The sequence below is a fragment of the Acromyrmex echinatior genome, chromosome 10 (assembly GCF_024713525.1).
Source record: "Acromyrmex echinatior isolate Ae372 chromosome 10, ASM2471352v2, whole genome shotgun sequence".
Classification (NCBI taxonomy): Eukaryota; Metazoa; Arthropoda; class Insecta; order Hymenoptera; family Formicidae; genus Acromyrmex; species Acromyrmex echinatior.
Genome location: NC_141861.1, coordinates 9,158,790 through 9,180,432, shown reverse-complemented (window position 1 = coordinate 9,180,432; position 21,643 = coordinate 9,158,790). Strand labels below are relative to the sequence as shown.

Below are 21,643 nucleotides of genomic sequence, written 5' to 3'. Positions count from 1 at the left end.
TACTAGCTTGTAGCGAACACAAACAATGTAATGTATTTGTTTTCGTAATGAGTTAAGTTCTTCGGGTTTAATTAGCTAAATAAAAAATTATTACATCCATTTATTTAGATAATAAAGTATATTAGTACGCTTCAATTAAAGACGTCTTTGAACATTTGCTCAAAATTGAAATGATTAGCCAATAAACTCAAATGTCACTAAGCATCAATTAGTGATTATATGTTTTCATAATCCGCAAATTCACAAAATGATAATAAAATAATAGCGTTTTCCAACGATTTTCTATTCAAACTTAATATGCAGCGTGTCTCTTTTTTTCTCGATCTTTTTTACTTTCGTTTCCGTTATAAATGTAGCAATCATTAACGCTAATCAGCCGCGTAGAATGTTTAAACTTTTTGACGCGAATTACAGCGATTACGACCTAGGAAAGTTACGATCGAAATGCAGTCATGAGGAATTATATATCCGTCTGTGCTCTGTAATTATATCCCGAACGAGATTCCAGCTCTGCAAATAAGCCTTGACTCGCGCACGTGGGAATTCGGAAACATCTAACGAGGGAAAAATGTAACTGATATATTTCCAAAAAATTCGTGATATGCGTAAACACACCGAGTAAAATTCAATTGTTATGTAGATAAAAGAAAAACTTCGCAATACATTTTAGTTATCATTTGCACTTACATAATTATATACTCAAGCTCTAATTTATACGAAATTTATTTTTAAAAAAATAATTCTATGTGCAAGAATGCTATTACATTAATTATATATTACCACATGTCCAACGCAAAAGATTAAACTAAATCATTTTTTAAATCATGTTAGTGATCTAGATATAAATATATTTTTACATATTAGATAACTATTCAGAAGTATTCGAGATATAATTTTACACTTTTATATTTATACCAACTATTGCTATTTTTTTTGGTTGAAACCGTAATTTTGTCACTTATTAAATACTTAAATAAAAATCTCCATATAGCACATATTTATTTTTGATGGAAAAATGAATAGATTTTGCTGAAGCAAAATCACCATTTAAATGTTACTATTTTGAATCTAATCGAATTGAAAAGTACTTTTATTTACTACAATACACAGTTTACCTTTTTAATTAGCATTAACATAGGCATTTATGTATAAATACTTACGTATCCATACATAATGATGTCAGACATGAAATAGTCCTCGACACACTGATACATAAGCTTTTCAATGCGTATGTAATTTTATAAATATTTATACAGTATGCATATTTAAATGTATACATATATTTAAACTTACATAAATATTTAAAAAAATTAACTGTGTAAATATAGAAGTGTAGATACTTTTCAGTACAATTATCCAAAATAGCAACTTTTAAATAGTATCACAATAAAATCTTATTCTTATGATAGACTTTTAATCGGCATCTTATTAGCTATCTCTAAAAATATCACAGTTTAAATTAATTCGATGTCATTTTGAATGAAACCACATTTTCTATTATTGGTGTAAAGGATTATCTTATCTCTTCTTTCTTAAAGAGATAAGTATCCTGATAAACTTAGATTATCTATTTAAAATAGAAAGTTGGGAAGCAAATAAATCGTTTTGTCACGTCGCATGGCGTACGTATCTTACAAGCGGTGCATGCTATACTTATCAAACGATATCGGATATCTCACTAAATCTCACAATACTTATCTATAATCTCAACAACCGCTCCGGGAGTCCGCGTTTTACTACATGTGACCACCGCTCGGCTTTACCTGGACCGTACAAGATGAAGTGTGTATGTAGATAAGGCAGATGCTACGGCGAAGATTACACCCGGTGGACACCGCTGACACTTAACAGGGTCCAATTAAAGCCATTACACGATTAATTGTCTGATTAATGTGTATACCTAACCGCGCACGGAATGATACCCTCACCAAATCGAACCCGAATCAGCCGATGGAGCTTGTTACTTTCTATCGCGCGGCCGAACGATCGGAATGTAAGGCGAATACTATCGTGAAAACACGTCGCTCTGCCTTTCTATGAATCTCGTTTGTTGTAAAACTTAAAAAATCATTAGGCCGCGTTCATATCTTGACGGAAGAGCAGAAAGCGGAAAAGCAGCAGCCAATCAGAACTCGTGCTAGTAGTCGACTAATTTCGGCTTTTTGTATTGTTTACTACCAGCGCGAGTTCTGGTTAGCTGCTTTTGCGCTTTCTGGTTTTGCTGAAGAATCTAAAATTTTAGTTAGACACAGATTTGAAAATAATTTTGTTTGGACCCATGAAAATAATTATGTAGGACGCTCAAACTGATTACTAAAATGTTCAAATTTGGTGCAGCATTGTCATTAACGCTCAAGTGTTTCACATAGTTATTTTGATGATGCAACAAAATTATTTGTAAATATCTGTGTCTAGCTAAATTTTTAAATATTTCACGGAAAAACTTTTTTCTCCGTGCGATTTTGAAATCGGATTATACAGGACTCCACTTTCCTCACGTTACGGCATTCTGAAAAGTTACTAGACAAACCGTGCGAAAAATTCTACCGCTCGATAGTAATTCGCGACACAGTCCGTAATCGCGTTTCACGGTGGATTTCGCGATGAGAGACGGCACGTACGATCGTTGTACAAACATTCAGATCTTTATTCATGGGGACTCCCGTGGTCGCTATTCGCCATTGTTCAAACGTTCGTGGATCGCACGATATGTCGACTGCGTTACGCACAGATAGAACATGCGTGCCGCAGTGTGCATACGTGTCTTTTCGTTTCTTGCGAAACGAACAGCCGTGAGAGACAGGATCACGGAAATCGCTCGCTATTACACGCCGTCGGCGTCGCATCGCGGATAGAGGCTGCAATTATCAAACTATCCGCGGACGCGCGATGGATACTGATAATTCGAAAATTACACCTTCCGGTACGGCCTTTTAAATTAAAATGTTACCCGCGATCTTCGCACGGGCGCGCATCTTACACCATCTACACTTTTCACTATATCACTTTTCGCAAGTGATTAGTATCAAAAAAGCATAATGCATTATTATTTAATTATTTGAGACAAAATAGCGTCATAGCGATAAGAAAGCTTCAGATGCATCAAAATATTAATAGTTAAATCACAATTAATATCAATTAATGAAGAATTGCTGATTTATTATACATCCGAAATTTGTACTAAATGCTCTTATAACGTGCATCTTTCAATGTTTACTAATCTGCTTTATTTCTGCGTTACTTCTTTGTTATTTCTTGTTATATCAATTACAAAAATTATATACTATCAATAAAGAGATAAACATTAAATAAGCAATAAACATAATAAATAGTATTAATAATACGATTATTATGAATACGACTAAAAATGGATACAAGAATTAAAACAAAAACATTTTTAATTTATGATAAATTCATACAATGAATACTACAACAAGAAATATATATTATGTAGATATCAATATAAAACATAATAAATATTTTAATTTTATGCATGACTGATGTTGAATATATGGCAATATGGAAAATATTAAACGAAGCATGTTTTGCACATATCAAATATGTTTGCAATCAGTGGTCCAGTAAAAAAGTGTCTCATTATTCAATATGTTTCGAAAATCATAATATTTGAAATTTAATCAGATCGAGATTCTGTCATTGCATTTACTTTTCGTCACATAATATATTGCTCGCGCAATATTTTTTAATATAATCGTACACACAGAAAAGAAATTTGCTGGTGAAGCATATTTTATGTCGCAGCAAATGATCTTTAGTATACAGATAGCAAAAAGATTTGTCGAGAATTTAATTTTATTTGCCAAATCTCTGCAAATTATTTCGTTATGATAATAAATTTTTTGCAACAGCAAAATGTATTTACTGTAGATTTTACTTCGCTTCGGCTGCAAATTCACATTTTTATGAACTAATTTACTTGATGAGGTCTTTAAACAAATTTCAATTTCGCTGTCAAATCGAGTAACAAAATTCTGATGCTATGGTTTATTTGCAACGACAACAAAATTCTTTTTCTCCATGTATCTTTATCTCCCAGCTGATACATCGCGAGTGGCAATAAATGAACAATCATCTCAAACTAGCCAATGTTAATCTCTATCTACTCGTGCAGTGCACGATCAACTCCACGTTCGTTTGACGTTTATACTTTATCGCTTTCATCTCGATGCTCTCTCTTTCGTGTTGCTAAAACATTCACATTCGATTCGCCCTCTCCCTGCATTCGTCTCCCCTATTTCTTCCATTTATTTCCTCAATCTAAATTATACCTACCAACCTGTCAAAAATTGTCCTAATGGATGGCTATGTTATTATTCGTGAAGATTTATGTGCTAACTAAAAGCCTCGAAAGCATCGTGCCGGCATTCCCGTTTGATCCGCATAAACACATAAATGTTAACTTTATGCATTTCATGCAACAAGATGAATAAACAAAATTCCAAAAGCAGTAGTTTGTATCAATCATAAATTTAAATTAAATAACTTAATAATATGTATTGAATCATAAGATTACATTGATATTAAATATATGAAATAAACCTATGAGTTATATAAAACTTTTCTAAACTTTATACTATCACTTATGCATATTTGCGTACCTTTAATTTTGACGAAATTTATCATAATATTCAAAACGGATATCATCATTGCGGAAAATTCAGTGTTACTCTCTAAATCTCATGGAGTGAAATCTCACTCGAAGAGAATGAAAATTTAGCTTGGCTTGAAAATACGGTCACTCTTTAAGAGTGGCAGATTTTCACTCTTTTTAGAATGAGATTTACTCTTTTGAAATGAGATTCAAATCTCAATACCTTTTTTGGAGTGTAACCAGAGTAGATGGAACCTCACTCCAAAAAAGGAATTGAGATTTCACTCTTTCGGAGTGAACCTCATTCCAAAAGAATGAGTAAATCTCACTTTAAAAAGAGTAAAAATCTGTCACTCTTGAACAAGAATAATCGTATTTTCACTCTTTTTTCAAGACGGGCTAAATTTTCAGTTTCTTCGAGAGAGATTTTACTCCACGAAATTTAGAGAGTAAGATATGCAATTAAATCATTTTATAATAGATACTGTATAACTTCCTCTTTTACAGAATAACTTTCCGTTATTCTTTTCCTATACGCATCCATTAATCTTTTTTTACTTCAAGATAAATTTTGTTCTAGTAATGCTCTTCTTAAAATAATTCTCTTGGAAAAACTTAGATCACGATTATGATATTAAAAATTATCAACTTACTTTAAAATTATAGTAACAACCAATTTTCTCTTGGTATTAATTTAAATAACAGAGTTTAAGAAAATAAATAAATAGTCATATCTAAATATAATAAACATAAATAGTATTTAACAATATAGTTATTATCAGTAAATATAAATTCGAGAATTAAAACAAGAAACAGTTTAAATTTATGATAAATTTATACAATTTATTCTACAAAAGATATAATTATGTAGATACGAATATAAAAAAATGCCTTAAACTTAGACATTTTTAGCATTCGACAGAATTTAAGAATGTATCGAATTTGACATAATTTTTAAAAGACAAAAAATTGTCCTCAATGAAAATTTGGTGATAATTTTTAGAAAGATTATTTTTTTTTGTAAATATACCTCAATTATCTCTCTATTATAGTACATAATCGAATTCTATCCTAAATTTCTTTTCAAGGTTCTGTCAAACGTAGAAACTTTAAGACTTTGACGAATTACCCTGTGTCAAATCATAATCGAGGGAAGCGTATAAAACTTTCATTTGGATTTGATCCTCTTGATCGAGAAGTCAAGGGGGTGCGGGCACATCCCCTTACTAATACTTGGTAGCATGGCGGCGACGCGGGTTTCGCAGGATAGACAGGTATAACGTAGGTGCACGTAGACGCGCGTATGTGTGTGTATGTTCGCGTGCAAGAGGCAGTAACCCTCAAGGTAAGGCGAAATGCCACCTGGCAGGTTTTTGTGACGTTGCGCGCGAGATGCGATATTGTTTTTGCCCCCTCGGCTTGAGCTCGAGCGGAGGAGCTGCCTTTAGCTTCTGCCCCCCTTCGTTTCTACCCTCTTTCCTACACCGTCGCCCCACTTCCGGTGTGGGTAGGACCCGGTAGCCAATAGGAGGTGGGTACCACGCCTCCCCCACCCACGCGCACCTGCGTCCACGCCCGCCAATCGGAGGACGAACTACCTGGAGAACCAAGTCACCACAACACAAAAGAGAAAGAGAGAGAGGAGATGTATATACATGTATAAAGAGTGTGTGAGAGAGAGGGAGAGAGAGAGAGAGAGAGAGAGCCAGAGAGGGACAGAATGGCGGACGTGCGAGCGAGAAGAGGGCAAGAACGGAGAAAGGAGAGAGAGAGAGAGAGAGAGAGAGAGAGAGAGAGGAAGATGCATCACGAACGTCCTCCGCAGTACTTGGACGCGCACGCTCCGATCGCACCTCTCTTCCTCTCTTCTTTTCTTCCTTCCCTCCCTCCTCCCCTCTCGCCCGTCATTCCGTCGGCCGGCCGCTATTGCTCGACGCATTCTCCTTCTTGTTGTTCTTCTTCTCCTCCCGCAGCCGCCCTCCGTCACTCCTCGTTTCCCTTCTTTCGCCTCTTTGTGCCAAGAGCCGAGACTTCTTCTTCTCGATAGGCCACGTAGGTGCGCGCGCGTTTCGTTTCTTCCCTTTTGCCGTTAATTTTCTTTGCGCGCGACCACGTTTTTGCCTGGCCGCTCCATTACCACTGAATTCTTCTTTCGGCGATATTTCGAGCTGTTTATCGGCCGTAATGGCCGCGACCTCGAGCGCTTCACTCTTTCGGCGCAACCAAGCCCTTTCATCCTCTACCACATCGCGAGCTTTCCCGTCGCGCTCTTTATCGTCGCTTCGGACCTTCGATTCGGACCTTTAACCGTAACAAATCGATAGAAAATAAGTTAAAGGTTCTGGTGAGAATTCGTGCCGATTAAAAAAATCGACTTAGAATCTGTTTACTGAAGCATTATCTCGGCGAATGCACGTGACAGATTTCGTTAGATTATCCAAACCGGCTGTTGTCGTATCGCGCGCGTATGTCAGCTCGATATCGCGGTCTGAATCGTTTAAGCGAGTGTCATTTGCCTTGAACTTAGATGGGACTACATGGCAGAGAGAAATGCGAGTCATGCATCGTCCGAGCCATTTTTGCAACGGACCGTGCAAAAGGGTCCTTGGGTCCGCCAAGTTTGGAAAGCCGCCCGGATCCAGGAGCAACCTTTTACGGATGCCTAGCCCTGACGGCCAATGGCCGCCTTCAACTTGAAAATCTTGCACGAGTTTACTGCTCGTCAGATCGGCGAATGCCCGCTTCGTTACACCATTCATTTTAATATTCGACAATCAACTTTGTTGCACTAGAGCGCGAAAAGCCCATCTCACATCTCTGTCAAATAAAATTCAAAATAGTTACAACATAAACAATGACAAATTGTTGCCACTGACTTCAAAGAAAGAAAAATTTTTTAATCATTTTTTTCAAAAAACTTTGTTTAACGCAGAATATTTGCAAAAGCGTCATACCATTTGTTCTATTCTAATAACATACAAACAAAGAATGAGAAAGTAAATGATAAGTTTCAGATTATTTGTAAAACGGACACGCATATCGTTAACAACGCATTTAGGTATACATCTAATTATAGTAGTTTAATATTAACTTAATAATCAAAGCATTTATCAAATGTAAAGTTTCATGAAATCTTCGAAAGTCAACGAGTCTTTAATAATCGATTTTTTTTAATTTATGCCGCAATATTTTTTTCTACATAGAATTATTAATCATTATATAGAATCGTTATCAAATAATAATTGATAGGTAAATAATAGCTGCCAATTTTCTCATTGGCGATCTCGTTGGTGTCTAAGATCACTCATGGCTGTCTCTTTGTCGCAATTATCCCACTCAATGTTACAGCAATGTTAGGAATTCTACCTACGATATCTATTCTATCTGCGATATATTTCCACCTATCTTTATAAAGTTGTAAAACAAATTTTTACAATTCGCCGCAAGAGAACTCCTTGCGTGTATTTTCGACTCACCAGAAGCATAATGTTTTTCTTAGCTGAACGAGCCGCCCCTCGTAACGGTCGTTGGCTTTCCAAGCGGAAAAATCAACACGGCCAGTTAATTTCATTCCGAATTATGAGAATCGAGTCAGCGATCCTGATTGTTTCTTTTCGCAGCGCGCATCATCGCACGAGTTTCGCGAGTTTTTGGAAAGATGGATTCTTACGGCGACAAAAAAGTTTATCGTAATTAAAAAGAGTACAAATAGCTATTATAGTTTCAAAGTACAAATATGAAGGTGGAAGAAAAGTTTTTTGCATCTTACTAAGTAAAACATAATATAAATTATATTTGTCAATGTGTGTGAAATCGACACTACAAATAATAATTATTATTGCAAAGATTGATTAATTCTACAAAGAAATTTATATTTTATTAAAAATGCCAAAAAAATTAGGAATAATTATTAAATAATTGACACAGAATTAATCTAATTAAAAAAATCCTAATTAAAATTGTTTTTGTATATACGTATAAAAAAACTAGAGATCGAAGGAACAAATAAATAAAATAAGATGTTAATGACAATAGCGATTTCGCATATTTAGACACGTACGATTACCCGCGAAACAGTACCATCGTTCCACTCGATCTGCAAAGAACGGACCACGGTACTTATGGTGGCTACGTGGAAAAGTGGTGAGACAAGACGAAGGGGAAATCGGTTGCACGTTACACTTTCAGAACGTTTTTGCCAATGGTCGAGAGGAGCCAATGAAGTTCTCTTTCGTTCGGTCTTTATGGAACCATCTCCGTTTCCACGTTCAAGCGGACAAGAAGTATAAACCGCCGTCGCGCTGCTACTAACGCCGAACACCAAGCGCGACAGTTTTTTTTTATCCTATTTACGTTTATATCTAGCGAATTCACAAGACAATCCCGTTAAATAGCCAATCGAAGCATGTAACGTTACAATGCAGTTTTCGAGTGAAATCTCGTACATTGAAAGAAGCCGTTCCCTCAATGGGATCATAAAACAACGACAAAAAATCGAGAAGTACATAATGAAAAAAAGAAATTTTACAAGTACAATATTATTATTTATTAACAACTAAATAATAAAACTTTAATTATATTTTAACCCATTTAATGTCCAAGAATAATTTCTAAATAGAAAAACTTAACGTGAATATTTTCATTATATTTTACTTTTATTTTTTTTTTGTGTTATACAGTATCGTAAAATATTCTTAATAATATAATTTATAAAAATTTAAAAAAAATTTTTCTCGTATCAGAAATTTTTTAATTATCGATATCAGTAACATAAACTAGCACGAGATACAGTAGAAAAGATAGATTAACTTTACTTGGCTTCATCGCGAGGGCGTAGGATACGTAAATCCACGTCACTGGCATGCAAAGTATAAGAATTGCCGGCTTTCTTGCCTCGTATTTCTCAACAGGGAAAAAGAGCAGTGTTGAACCCAAAGTGAAAGGGTCAAACCAAAATAGCATAACATTTCTAAAAAGAGAAAGAGAAAGAGATAGCGATGTACGCGTCGATTCAATTCCCCAAAAGGGGAACATTTAGACACGTTCCCCGATCGATGGGAGGTATTATCATAAACACATGAGAAACCGAATTGACTTCGAGATCGCGGCGGTGATTTCCCTGTCGGGGAGGTAATTAGTCACGGCTCCATGGCCTTTCGCATGTACGGCGTAATCATTTTTATAATCAGCTGTCGTCGCGCTTTCCCGGTAATTTATTCGCGTCGAATGCGCATCATTCGCGCGCTCACGCTCGAAAATAATTATTGCGGGAAAATGTAAAGGGATGTACGCAGCAACAAAGAGTTGTCACGAAGAGCCTCTCGTCGCGTATGGGACATATAATATACATAATTAAACGGGTTGATTGCCGGGACAATTATATGTTGCGCGCGCGATATTAATTTCGCCCGGCCATTAATTTACTGACCGACATCGCGCAGGAAAATCTATTCCGCACACGTCGAACGAAAGTCGTCGGATTGGATGGTGACCCGTCGGCGAGTGGTAATCGACCCGTGGCAAAAAACCGCTCGATGGCCCGATAATTATTGGTAACAACGTACGATATGGTTCGTTAAATCGCGGAACGGACTCTCGAGAGTTTCCTTCTGATTATGGCGAATCACGTGGGCTATAAATTATCTACCGACATTTGCGCACTTGCACCAGGATTGAGTTTTATCTGTCTATCACGTTGGGATTTAATAAGATAGTAATTAGACAATCTATGCAAATCTAAAATTAGTAGCATGTGAACGTGTAAACTAGTAATATTAATTTTTTGCTAAATGAATAAAGCAAATGTTATAAAACAAAAAATTGAACGAATTTATTACTGCATTATAGGACAATTGCAAAGGACAATATTTCGAATTTTTGTATTGTATGCACTGAAAGATACTAAATTTGTTTGAATAGTTCGAAATAAATATTGATACTAAATGTAAACATATATTTATGATAAATAGTAGATAGATAAATAATTTATCTTATATAAAAATCATTAATTTGATTTAAATATCTTATTAATGAATAAATATTTACTATAAGCAAACTTCTATTCAAAAAATATGTATTTAATAAATTTTTTTCAGTAGAATTTATTGTGTTATTCTTGAAACAATTATTCAATTTTCTTATTTTTGTTTAAGTAATTGAATTATTTGTAAAAGTAAAATTAAGGAAGATATAGATTCTTGTTATAAGAATACGTTTTCATCGTACAATTTTTACCTTCTCATATCACTTAATCATATCAATCATCCTATATATAATTCAATAAAAAAATATATTAAAAATGACATGCTGAAAATTGATAAATACTAAAGAGCAGCAAAGTAATAGTATAAAGAAATCAATGCAAAAGTTGATGCTATTTACATACATCGTACGACTAATTGCTAGAAATTATAATTGAACCTAGATCTTAATCATCCGTTAATGGACGCCGAGTCGTCAACACTCCACTTAATTGCCGTCGTTAATAATTAACAGCCACCGTACGTTAGATAGTTATTAAACGATTACCATTGAACGTACAATAATAATAATTTAAAAAAGCTTCGCAAAGTAATGCATGGAATTTTGTGATTAGATCGGGTGTGATTATATATCGAATAAATTGACTGTGTTTTCGCCGAGAACAGTTTCGAAAGAGCTTTCTCGATTATTTCCATAAAACTGTGTATATTAGCGAAGTAAATACATGAAAATTACACGAAGATGACAATCGTGAATATGTAATTGCAAATCGTAAGTACTTTATTCCGCGATTTTACGGCTCGCGAGTGGTGCAATTGAGAAGAATGATAAAATCGTATATAGCACATAATGATATCGCTCGCGGCGCCGAAGGTAATTCGCTATCAAGCCGTGTGTTGTCAAAAACAAGCGTTCACATATGATTGTACATTACGTCCCACCCCAATGTTATTACACGTTCAGAACCGAGAAAAATGCGTTTATATCATCCATCAGAAAAAAAGTTTATATTTATAGTTAAATCCACTTATAGTTATTACAATGTTTGGAACATCAATTCTTTTGCAATTTTCAAAATAAAAATTGTAAAAACTGAATACTTTTCCTTCTATATACTTTGATATTGCAGGATGATACTAAATTATCATCATCGTGATAATTGCGAATTATTAACTTAACGCAGAAAAATCTTCGAAAAGAAAAATTTGAAAGTTATCGTTGATGTCAATGGCACCTTATTGTTGTTTTTAGATCACTTGACGGTATAAGCTCAGTTTTTTATGTCCAAATCATTTTCACAAGTTGACACGTCGGATGGCCTTCTTGTCGATTTAGCCGCGGCACGGGTTCGTCAGTATTTCTTACGCGCCGTCTACAATGTTCGCAAGAAAATGCACGAAGCAAATCGAAAGATTAACGCGATAATTCATTACGATTAACTCTCCATCTGGATCCGAGAAGAAGGCAATGGTAAGTGAAACGAGGCAAATCAGTACAAAACGAAGTAAATAAATGGATTGGAAGGCGAATCAGATGTTAACTTATTTCGATTTAACTTTCGGAAACTGCTGCTTTTAGTCCAGTATAATTAGTCTCTTTCTATCATTAAATTAAATTTTCTTTGATATAAGATCATTCTTAAATGCCAATTTCTCGCTTGCCGTCGGTAAACAAAAAAAAAGTGCGACACCAATTCAAACGTTTGAAATTGACATCGAATTTATTCGAATAAAAGAAAGGCATTTTTTTTTTATTAAAGCAGTAGGTGTTGCACGTGTATCATTACAAAAAATATTAATCATAACAATTAAAAAATATTCAAATATTAGCCAAAATTGTTACTACTCAATGAAATTACCGAAAAATAGTTTTAAAAAAACGTACAGCAGAGATTCGCATTCGCGAATGTTCGTTCCAAGCAAATGACATGTGAAAATTGGTGTAACGCGATTGCAGTAAGTCTCTTTTGAAATATCAAGTTCATTGCTACCGTACGATTATCCAGGTATTAATCTTCATCTACGAGTATCTTATGACGTTATTATTGTGTCGGCTATGAGTATAATCAACAGCCGCAAAAAAGAAAGAAGTTGCTCCAAGTTTTTATGCTTCACAACAACAGTATCAAAGACAGGATTTATCATACATCTGATAATTGACCATTCAGATATTAACTCAATCTAAAATAAATTTACAAAATACCGCACAATTAATGACAAATTATTCAAATTACAAATTATAATTAAATTTAAAAAAATTAATTAGTTGCTAAACGTAAAATGATATCGTCAAACGAAACTAATTTTTCATGCAAATGTGAATTAGTATTGATTTCATAAATAATGTTGCATTTGTATTTTGTTCTTATTTATGCATATTAGGAAATGTCTATTTTTTTCCTTTCTTTCTTCTCTTTCTTCCAGTAATTAGAAGATAAAATATCAGCGTGTAAACGTCATTACTTTGTTACGAACATAAAACATGAGATAAATAATAATACTATAATAGACAACTGTTTAAACGAGACAATCAAAATTGCCTATATTAACTGTTATATTAAAATTACTATTTTTAAATATATTTTATCTAAACGTTTTATAATTTATATTAGTCTAAATGTAAATTCATAAAAATTTGATAGCAATTAGTGCAGCGTAAAAAAAAATTTTTTTAAGCCTAAATAACAAATATTCTTCGAAATAATTGTCTATTCACTGCGGAAAAATTGCGCAAACCATTTATCACGTCTATTACATATTCGTTCAGATACAAGTTTGTATCAGTGCCAAAAATCAACGCCAATATGTTAGACAAATTCTAAAATCTATGTGTTAGAATTTAGTTCAAATGTTTGTACATTGAGTACATTGAGAAATTTAATCTGGATTACAGCAACACTTAATGTTACAACCCATTTATGTATAAATTCACTGAGTAGTTTTAAAAGAATTTTACATATTCCGAAGATTAAGGATGCCGTCAAGATTCGAAATAAGATTTTGTGGAGAGTTTGAAGACATGACAAGATTTTTAGACTCGAGATTCTTGAAAACCTCGAGTCTCGAAAAATAGAAATTATTTTATTCTTTTGTAAAATCTTTCCTGATAGAAATTATGAAAATGATAGGAGATAACAAATTTTAATTTCGAAAAAATCAAACTATTAAAAATGGATTTGAATACTTTCATAAATTAATTTTAGAAATTTGTTAGACATTTTCAAAAAATTCATAAGTCATACTGGCAGTTACTCCAACAATTTAAGATGAAAGTTTCAATTTTGAACAAATTTAAAATTTTCAAATTTTAAATGATAAATATAAAATAATTCCGATATTTACGGAGCGCTAGGATTTATGTCACAGAAGTCAGAAAAAATAGGAATGAGGATAAAATAAAACTGTCAATTGAATCGATTTGTCAATGTAATAAGTAACAATTATTTCCATAACCATTGTAAAATCGTTACAATCCCGCAGTCTGCTAAATACTGATTTTCGGCGTTTACGCGTCTGTGTATAACAATCTGATACCATAGAAAAAACATTGCGGGAACGCGACGCTGCGACGTTGAGTTTTGAAAACAAAGAATCGTCATTGCAATCAGCGCTATCAGCACGCAGCGATTTGGTCGTCTTACTTAAATTGTCGAAAAATTTTCGAAAATTTCGGGACAAGATATTCAAGGAGATCAAGACAAGATATATAATACATTTCAAGATTTTTTTCGAGACAAGACAAGATTTCCCTTCTTAAAATCTCGTCTTATTTCTTGTGGTATCTCTACCGAGAATTCTCAGCAAGAGATAGTCACATTTTGTCTCATTTATCGTAGAAATGTCAAAAAGGAGAAATACCGTACTATACATCGACAACAAACCAAACAAGGGGAAACAAGATTAAAACATTGGTGACAATACCCAAAATGAAGCATTCTTGTCGTCGCGCCGTGACAATTATTTCGTAAAAGAAATATATTATTACCAGAAGTTTTAATAGTTTCTTATCACTTCGGTCTCCAAACAATTTTACAATTATACGATATGTCTGTTACTGTCAAATTTACAATTTTACGATATTACAAATACAATTAGCGAATCAGTGTTTATCGCAAATTTATAATGTTAAATATTTTGTACGTCAACAATTATAAATCTGGAGTAAAATTTTTATTGCGACATCTGAATTCATTTATTCGTTAAATTTTAAGATGATTAATTTATTTTTTATTTACAATAACAAGTTTGCAAAAATTTATTTATTATTATTAAGAATTAAAAATCTATTATTATTAAGTTTGTTTCTAAATCCTGCTTATTCAGAAGAAATGGGCATTAAATTTCATGTAAAAATTTATCATAAAAAATTAAATTCTTCCTTTTTTTAATATTATAATTCTAATACGAAATTGAAACGATCTAAAAAACGATAAATCTTAAAATTCTTGAATCACGAATCTATAATTTGACTCTTTCATCCCGTATATCTTCGATTTTGTAATTTCTGATTTCAAACATTAACCCGTAACAGGAAAACTTTTTCCTTTCGCTAACGGAAATATATTAATTCTTGGAACTTATTGTAGTTTTCTATTATTAATTTTAAAAATATTAAAATTTTCAATTACATAAAAAATTGCAACTCTTAAAGTTGGCATAAATGTAGTGCACTAATTAGTCTACTTAAATAAAACAAAACTGTGAAAAATAAGATTGTGAAATATAAAATTATTCCAAATTACACTATTTAAAAATTAGGGAAATATTTCAGAAGGATTTCGTTAGGAACCATATATTCCAATTACGAATTAATATCGTTTATTAAGACTGCTTTCAGAAATTTCGCTGGAATGCATCGTATCATTTTATATTTGTTTAACATTCGTTGAACAACATTATTAAATATCAAAGAAGCAATGGCAACTCAATTCTTTGAGATTTAACTAACATGTTGTTATTAACTTCCATGTCAAAATATCACTCTGTTATTGTAGTTAATTTCAAGCAAACAACGTTCATATTAACGTATGCGTTATTAAATAATAAATTAAATTAGAATTAAATTTAATACATTTTTTTGAGTGAATTGTTTAATTTTATTATGTTAGTTAAATTAACGACATATTGATTAGAAGCAATAACGATCTACAGAAATGATTGAAAATAATATTCAAATTGAATACAATTTGATATATAAATTTAACAATGAACAAGAGAGAGAGAGAGAGAGAGAGAGAGAGAGAGAGAGATAAACACATAAAATGATGTCTGGATGCATTCAAGTGAAATTTCTGAATGCAGCTTAATCCTTCGTGATACCTGGGATCCAAAAAGACATGAGGCTTTATATTTTCTAAGATATTTTTTTTTTAAACAGAACTTAAACTGTCATTTAGTCAAAGTTTAAAATATCTTTTTTGCACCTTCAACTGCATATTGTTCCTTGGACGTCAGTCTTTGCGATTTTTTTAAATATGTTAAAAATAATATTATAAAAACTGCATTTCTATAATCTATAATGTTTTAGATATATTCAGTAATTTTTATGATTTTAACAAAAGCTGTAAATATGGCTATCAATTAAAATGTCATTTTGCCCTCTGTGTGACCAACATAAAATTTTCAAGAGGTGTGTCCACGAAGGATTAAATAATTGCAGAAAAAGCAACTTTGCAATGGTAGTAAAATTCTTTCATATGATTAGTCTCATTCTTAGTTCCTCACTGGATCTAAATATATAAATCAATCATATTAAAGAATTTTACAACAGTTGCAAAGTTGTTTATTTTTTTATATTGAATGTAGCCAATATTAAAAACTGAAAATTTCCGGAACGATACTCCGTGTTTTCAACGTGCATGTGTCGTTGAACGTATATAAAATCATCTCGCGTTAACATTATATGTACGATTTCTGTACTTGAACGGAATAAGGCGTGCAAACAGGTGCGTTTAAACGTTACAAGGCGATACAAACATCAGGCCTAAACAATCCAATCCAAAGTCTCCCTTGGACTTTGGCGAGAGACCTCGGAAATCCAAGCGTGCAAAACGCGGGATATAAGAAACGCAGAAGAAAGAAGTCAAATCGTATTCGCTTACCTTACTCTGGACATAGTCGAGGGCTAGCATGCAGTCGGAGTATCCGCTCTCAGTCTTAATAGTGGTGGCACCCTGGCCGGGTCCAGTGGAGCAGAATCCGGAGCCCACGACGCCAACCGGCCCGCCGAGGCCAGCTGCCGCCGCAGCCGCGACGCTGTCCCGGTACCAGGGATACATTGAACAGCCTACAGATTATCACCGCGTATTTCTTCTCCCTATCTTCTCTCTTCCGAGCTGCCAAGCTCGCACCCAAGTTCCAAGCGAATAATTCACTTTCGGTCACACGTCACGTTCCTCTTTCTCTCGGTTTTTTTCTTCCTTTCTTCCTTCCTTCCTTCCTTCCTTCCGCTTACTTTTCCGCGATACGAACACGACACGCGCTGCGCGACATACACCTCACCGCCGATGATATCACTGCACCGCGGAGCGCGCGGTATCACCGCGGTACACGTCGCGCTCGCGCACTACGACAACGCTCCGGCTCCGCGTCCGTCCCGCGCGAGAACGATCACTGAGTATTCGCGTACGTATACATTTATACAAACGTCTCAGGATCGCGCACACCCGACAGGTTAGCAGCTATCACACGCGCGAGAAGAAGTACCTCTTCAAAACGAAGAGCGTCCTCGACGTCGCCGCTCGCGTTAATCGCTGTTCGCCCGAACGTGGACACTCGTGATGACACCGCCGGCCGTCGCTGCGGCTGAGTGACGTCTTCACAAACGCGATATTAAAACGTAAACACCCCGTGCCGTACCGATGCGACCTTGCGGCAAGATTGAAACTCGTCGAACTCGACACTGCGTTTGTCTTTCTCTCTCTCTTTCTCCCCCCGGTCGACTAACTGTTTACCTTTTTTTCAACGATTCCCCGTAGAGCGCCTTCCCGAGGTCGCCGCGTGCGCGAAAACGCCCGAGGGAAGAGTTTAAAAGACCGCCCGATATAAAAGCTTCGCGACGGGATTCGGGATTCGCGATTCTCGTCCGGCACGGTTGTTCCGACTTTACGCTAACTTCACGTCGTATATTTGTCCGCTTGACGAAACGGGACACACGACACGAGGCCACGAGCCCGCGCGCACGCGGGCGCGCGTCGCGCACCCGCTCGCGACGCCTATTTGTCGCGAGCTGTTGAAATCGAATGCCCGGTGTGTCTTCGTTGCTTCGAAGAGTCCTCTCCTCCTTCCTCCGCGCGCTGCGCTGCCTTCTTCCGTCCGTTTGTGCGTTTCGCGATACGCGGCCAACTTCACTCTCTTTCCGGCGAGAAACTCACGCGCTGTCGATCGACGACGACGCGACGTAACGCCATTCGTGTGTCATTCTCCGCTCACCTACTTCCTTCCTCTTCCTCCTCTTGTTATTCGACGTGTTGTTGCAACGATCGATTTATCGCACAGTGATCGTCGTGTCGATCGCCACCTTTGGAAGGCAACGCGTCGCCGGCGCGTCGCCGCCAAGACTCATAATACCGCGCGAATAACTCACTCAAGCGGAACGCCGCCTAATGTCGGTGAGCGCGGCCGCGATCCGAAATCCGCGGTGCGATTCGAGCACTCGCGAATCGCACCATGATCACGGTTGACGAGCGACGCCGAAAAGAAAGGCTCGATCGGCCCCGCAACGCGGAACGAGCGCCGTGAAAAATGGCCTCCTTTATCACTTGTGTTCTTCCTTCGCTCTATTTCTCCCCTCCTCCTCGTCTTTCTCTCTCTCTCTCTCTCTCTACCACGCCGTTGACGAAGACACTGATGTTGTCGCGAGCGTAGAATCGTCGCGCCTCCGCGACTTCTCCGGCGATCCTGCCGAGAGCGCGCCAAACCCCGGTTTTTTTTTGCGTGCGGCTGTCCGGCTCGGAACGCGCAAAAAAATGCAACCGCGGCAAAGCCCGAATATCGTGAACCGTGAACCGCGGACGCGGTTTCAGCACTGACGCGGGAGCCGCGATTCGAACGACCGTTCGGCCGTGCTCGGCCGTCTCCGCCGGCCTTCGTATCTGCCCCCTCACGATCCACCGTCACTCGCTCTCGTGCCGCGCACTGACTAGCGGGGGAAGACGCGGCCCGCCACGGAAGGGTGAAAGGGCGGGGGCGGGGTACGCGGGAAACACGATCTCTTTTCCTCTCTCTCTTTCTGTTAACAATCTCTTTCCATCTTTTCCCCTCGTTCGCGCTGCGCCCGGGTACCGTCTAAGTGGGAGCAACAGCTTTTCTTGGTTGAACGATACGCTCTAACGATATCGGTTCGTACTCCGCCATTCGCACAGAATTCTTCCGCTCTGCGATTTTCAAGAAAAGGCTGTGCCTAGATCGAAGGAATTTGATGGCAACATGATGTGAGAACGCAAATATACTATACTAATTATTATGCCTTGACAATTCAATTGAATTTTAAGCTCTTTTGTCTCTTTATTTGTTATTAAAATTTTAAGTTCTAACATTTTTTACTCACTAAAAAAAAATCAAACGGATAAATTATTATGAAAATTTTAAAAATGTTGAAAAAAAAATTTTTTCGCGTATAGAAGATAATATAATTATTAAAAAGTCAAAAATGTCAGAATCTTATCTTTTTTAAAATGTATTAAATTATAAAAATATAGTATTAAAAACTTTATATATACAATATATAATACAATATATAAAAAGATAGAAATGAGTATTCGGGACTAATATATATTAAATAGATGGACGACTATAGTGATTAATTTCACAAAATGTAAATGCAATTCTAATATCGTATCTCTTGTATGTATATTACGAGATTATTTAAACTCATGATTGATGATTCGCGAAACATTTTGTAATCTATGCGAGAATTATTTTCAAAATATATATGTGAAATAATTCATTAGATATCGTAACTCGTAACGCGCAAAGCGACAAATCGCAACATCGTAATAATACGGATGATTTTTCTTTGAACACATATATAGATGTAATCACCCACTTCCGTGAGAAGAGAAAACAAGGACGCGACCGTCCTTCTACCGACGAACCCTCGAATTCGCAAATACGCAAAAACCTAGCTGAATCACCGTCGGCCTTGACGTGTAAAAATCTCGGACCATGGACACGGAAGGACGAGATTCTGACCTCCTACGACCTAATTCCACGAGCACAGTCCTCGGCGTGGAGGAGCTTGGGAAAGGTCGCGTACGCTGTGAAACATCATGCAAAAACCCGCCCCTGAAATGGTTCACGAATTCCTGGGGAATTTCTTCGGCAGACGCGGAAGAGGGAAAAAAACAGTCCTAGGATAAAAAGTCACCCACTGAGAAGGGGTCGGTGAACCTACGCAGATATATTTTAACAAGCTGATGTGTCCTCTCGCTTGTGTCTTCATTTGAAGCTGAGTGAATTTAAAGATTTTGTGTACAAGTCTACGAATATACTTAAACTTTAAGCCTTAAATTTTAAGTAAGAAGTTGACCAATCATAGTCGATTATTCTCCTCAAATTTGACTGTGATTGAACAATTGCTTACGATTTAAGGAGATCCTAAAGTCGCGTCTATATTAGGACTAAACCATATAATTTTTGTATAACAATTTTCTCTTTTACTGGTTCGAAAATCCTTTTCCAGGATTAAAATATACGCATTAATACGTGTCTGTGAAGTTTATGTGGAGAACGTCAAAAAATTTCAAAATTGAGATATTCTTTATCATTTCTTAATCTAATATAACGCTCTAGAGTGTCTTACATCGTGACAACATTTGCTTTGTATAAAAGCTATGCAATCTGTACTTATGAAATAATAGTCCAGACTAGTTTGCACAAAGAAACAACATAAAGTTCTTAAGCGACTTCTACAATGAGATTTTAAGGTCAAACTTGAGCTTTAAGCTTTAAGCTGTAACAAATTTACCAATCATAGTCGATTGTTCTCCTCACATTCGATTGCGATTGATCAATTTCTTATAACTTAGAGCTTAAAGCTTAAGTTTTACATCTTAAAATCTCATTGTAGGCGTCGCTTTAGAATTTGACTTTGATGTCCAAATAAAATTATTGTTATAAAATTATTGTTATACGAAAATTTATGTGTAGGTATGCGTGAGATATTGATGTATATATAACAATGTAATAATGTGTGAATGACACGTAAATCATCTGTGTGTAAATGCTATTTACAATACTATGATTAATCTTTAGAATTCTCTGAAGTTCGCCAACACAATAGACGTAGTAAACCTTAAGCTTTAAAAATCGATCAATTACAACAGTCGAATGTGAGAAGAATACTCGACTAATTGGTCAGTTTCTTAAGGCTTAAGGCTTATTACTATTGTTTATGGGTTAAGGCTTGAAGCTTAAGTTTTACGCCTTAAAATCTTGTTGTAAACGCCACTTAATGGATTGCAACGATTAAAATATCTAAATCTGATTTATTCAAATAAAGTCTAATTCTTCTTGAGCTTATCTCTTTTATGATGATTTGCATCGACCTTGAACTGCACATCCATTCCGCCAACTTGAGGATAAAAAGAAAAAGAGAGAAGTATGATGTCGCCAACCCCCGTGGCGTAGAGCAGAAAGAAGCTATAACCACAAATCTTATCGCCGGAGACGGAAGAAGACTAGAATGGGGTTGATGGTCATGGTTAGAGGGTCATGGAACTCTCGGTGTTCCACTTTCTTAAATGCGCGTGTATTCTCCCAATATTATATTTTCATAGGTCAGTAGAACGGAAAGCGAATCCGAGAACGACATTCGCGAATGTCGATCTTGGAACATTGATAAAAAATCCGATAGATTTGGTAATTTATACGACCGTTATGCAGTACTTCTCTTTTTTTATTGCGAGACATAGTCCTCGCATTACTATGGCTGCGTTCCATTTGGCGCTCATAGCTCCGTGTGAGCATTACAAGAACAAATATGGTTGCGTTCAGCAGAAAAAGCAACTTTGCAACTATTGTAAAATTCTTTAATATGATTGAAGTTTAT

The 21,643-nt window shown here is 35.8% G+C and overlaps 1 protein-coding gene and 1 long non-coding RNA gene across 2 annotated transcripts in view; one reads left to right on the top strand and one right to left on the bottom strand.

Moving 5' to 3' along the window:
- The window catches only part of LOC105150316 (zinc finger protein rotund), a 165,639-nt gene extending 147,268 nt beyond the window's left edge, over nt 1-18,371 (bottom strand). Inside the window, exon 1 of the mRNA XM_011063321.2 lies at nt 16,695-18,371. Coding sequence (XP_011061623.1) covers nt 16,695-16,871 — 177 coding nt within the window. The 5' untranslated portion in view covers nt 16,872-18,371. The remainder of the gene's footprint in view (nt 1-16,694) is intronic.
- A 362-nt stretch (nt 18,372-18,733) lies between these two features.
- On the top strand, nt 18,734-21,109 carry LOC147908269 (uncharacterized). Its single transcript, XR_015546509.1, has 2 exons — nt 18,734-19,025; nt 19,626-21,109. It is a non-coding gene; the product is annotated as an uncharacterized LOC147908269 (long non-coding RNA).
- Nucleotides 21,110-21,643: the final 534 nt, after the last annotated feature.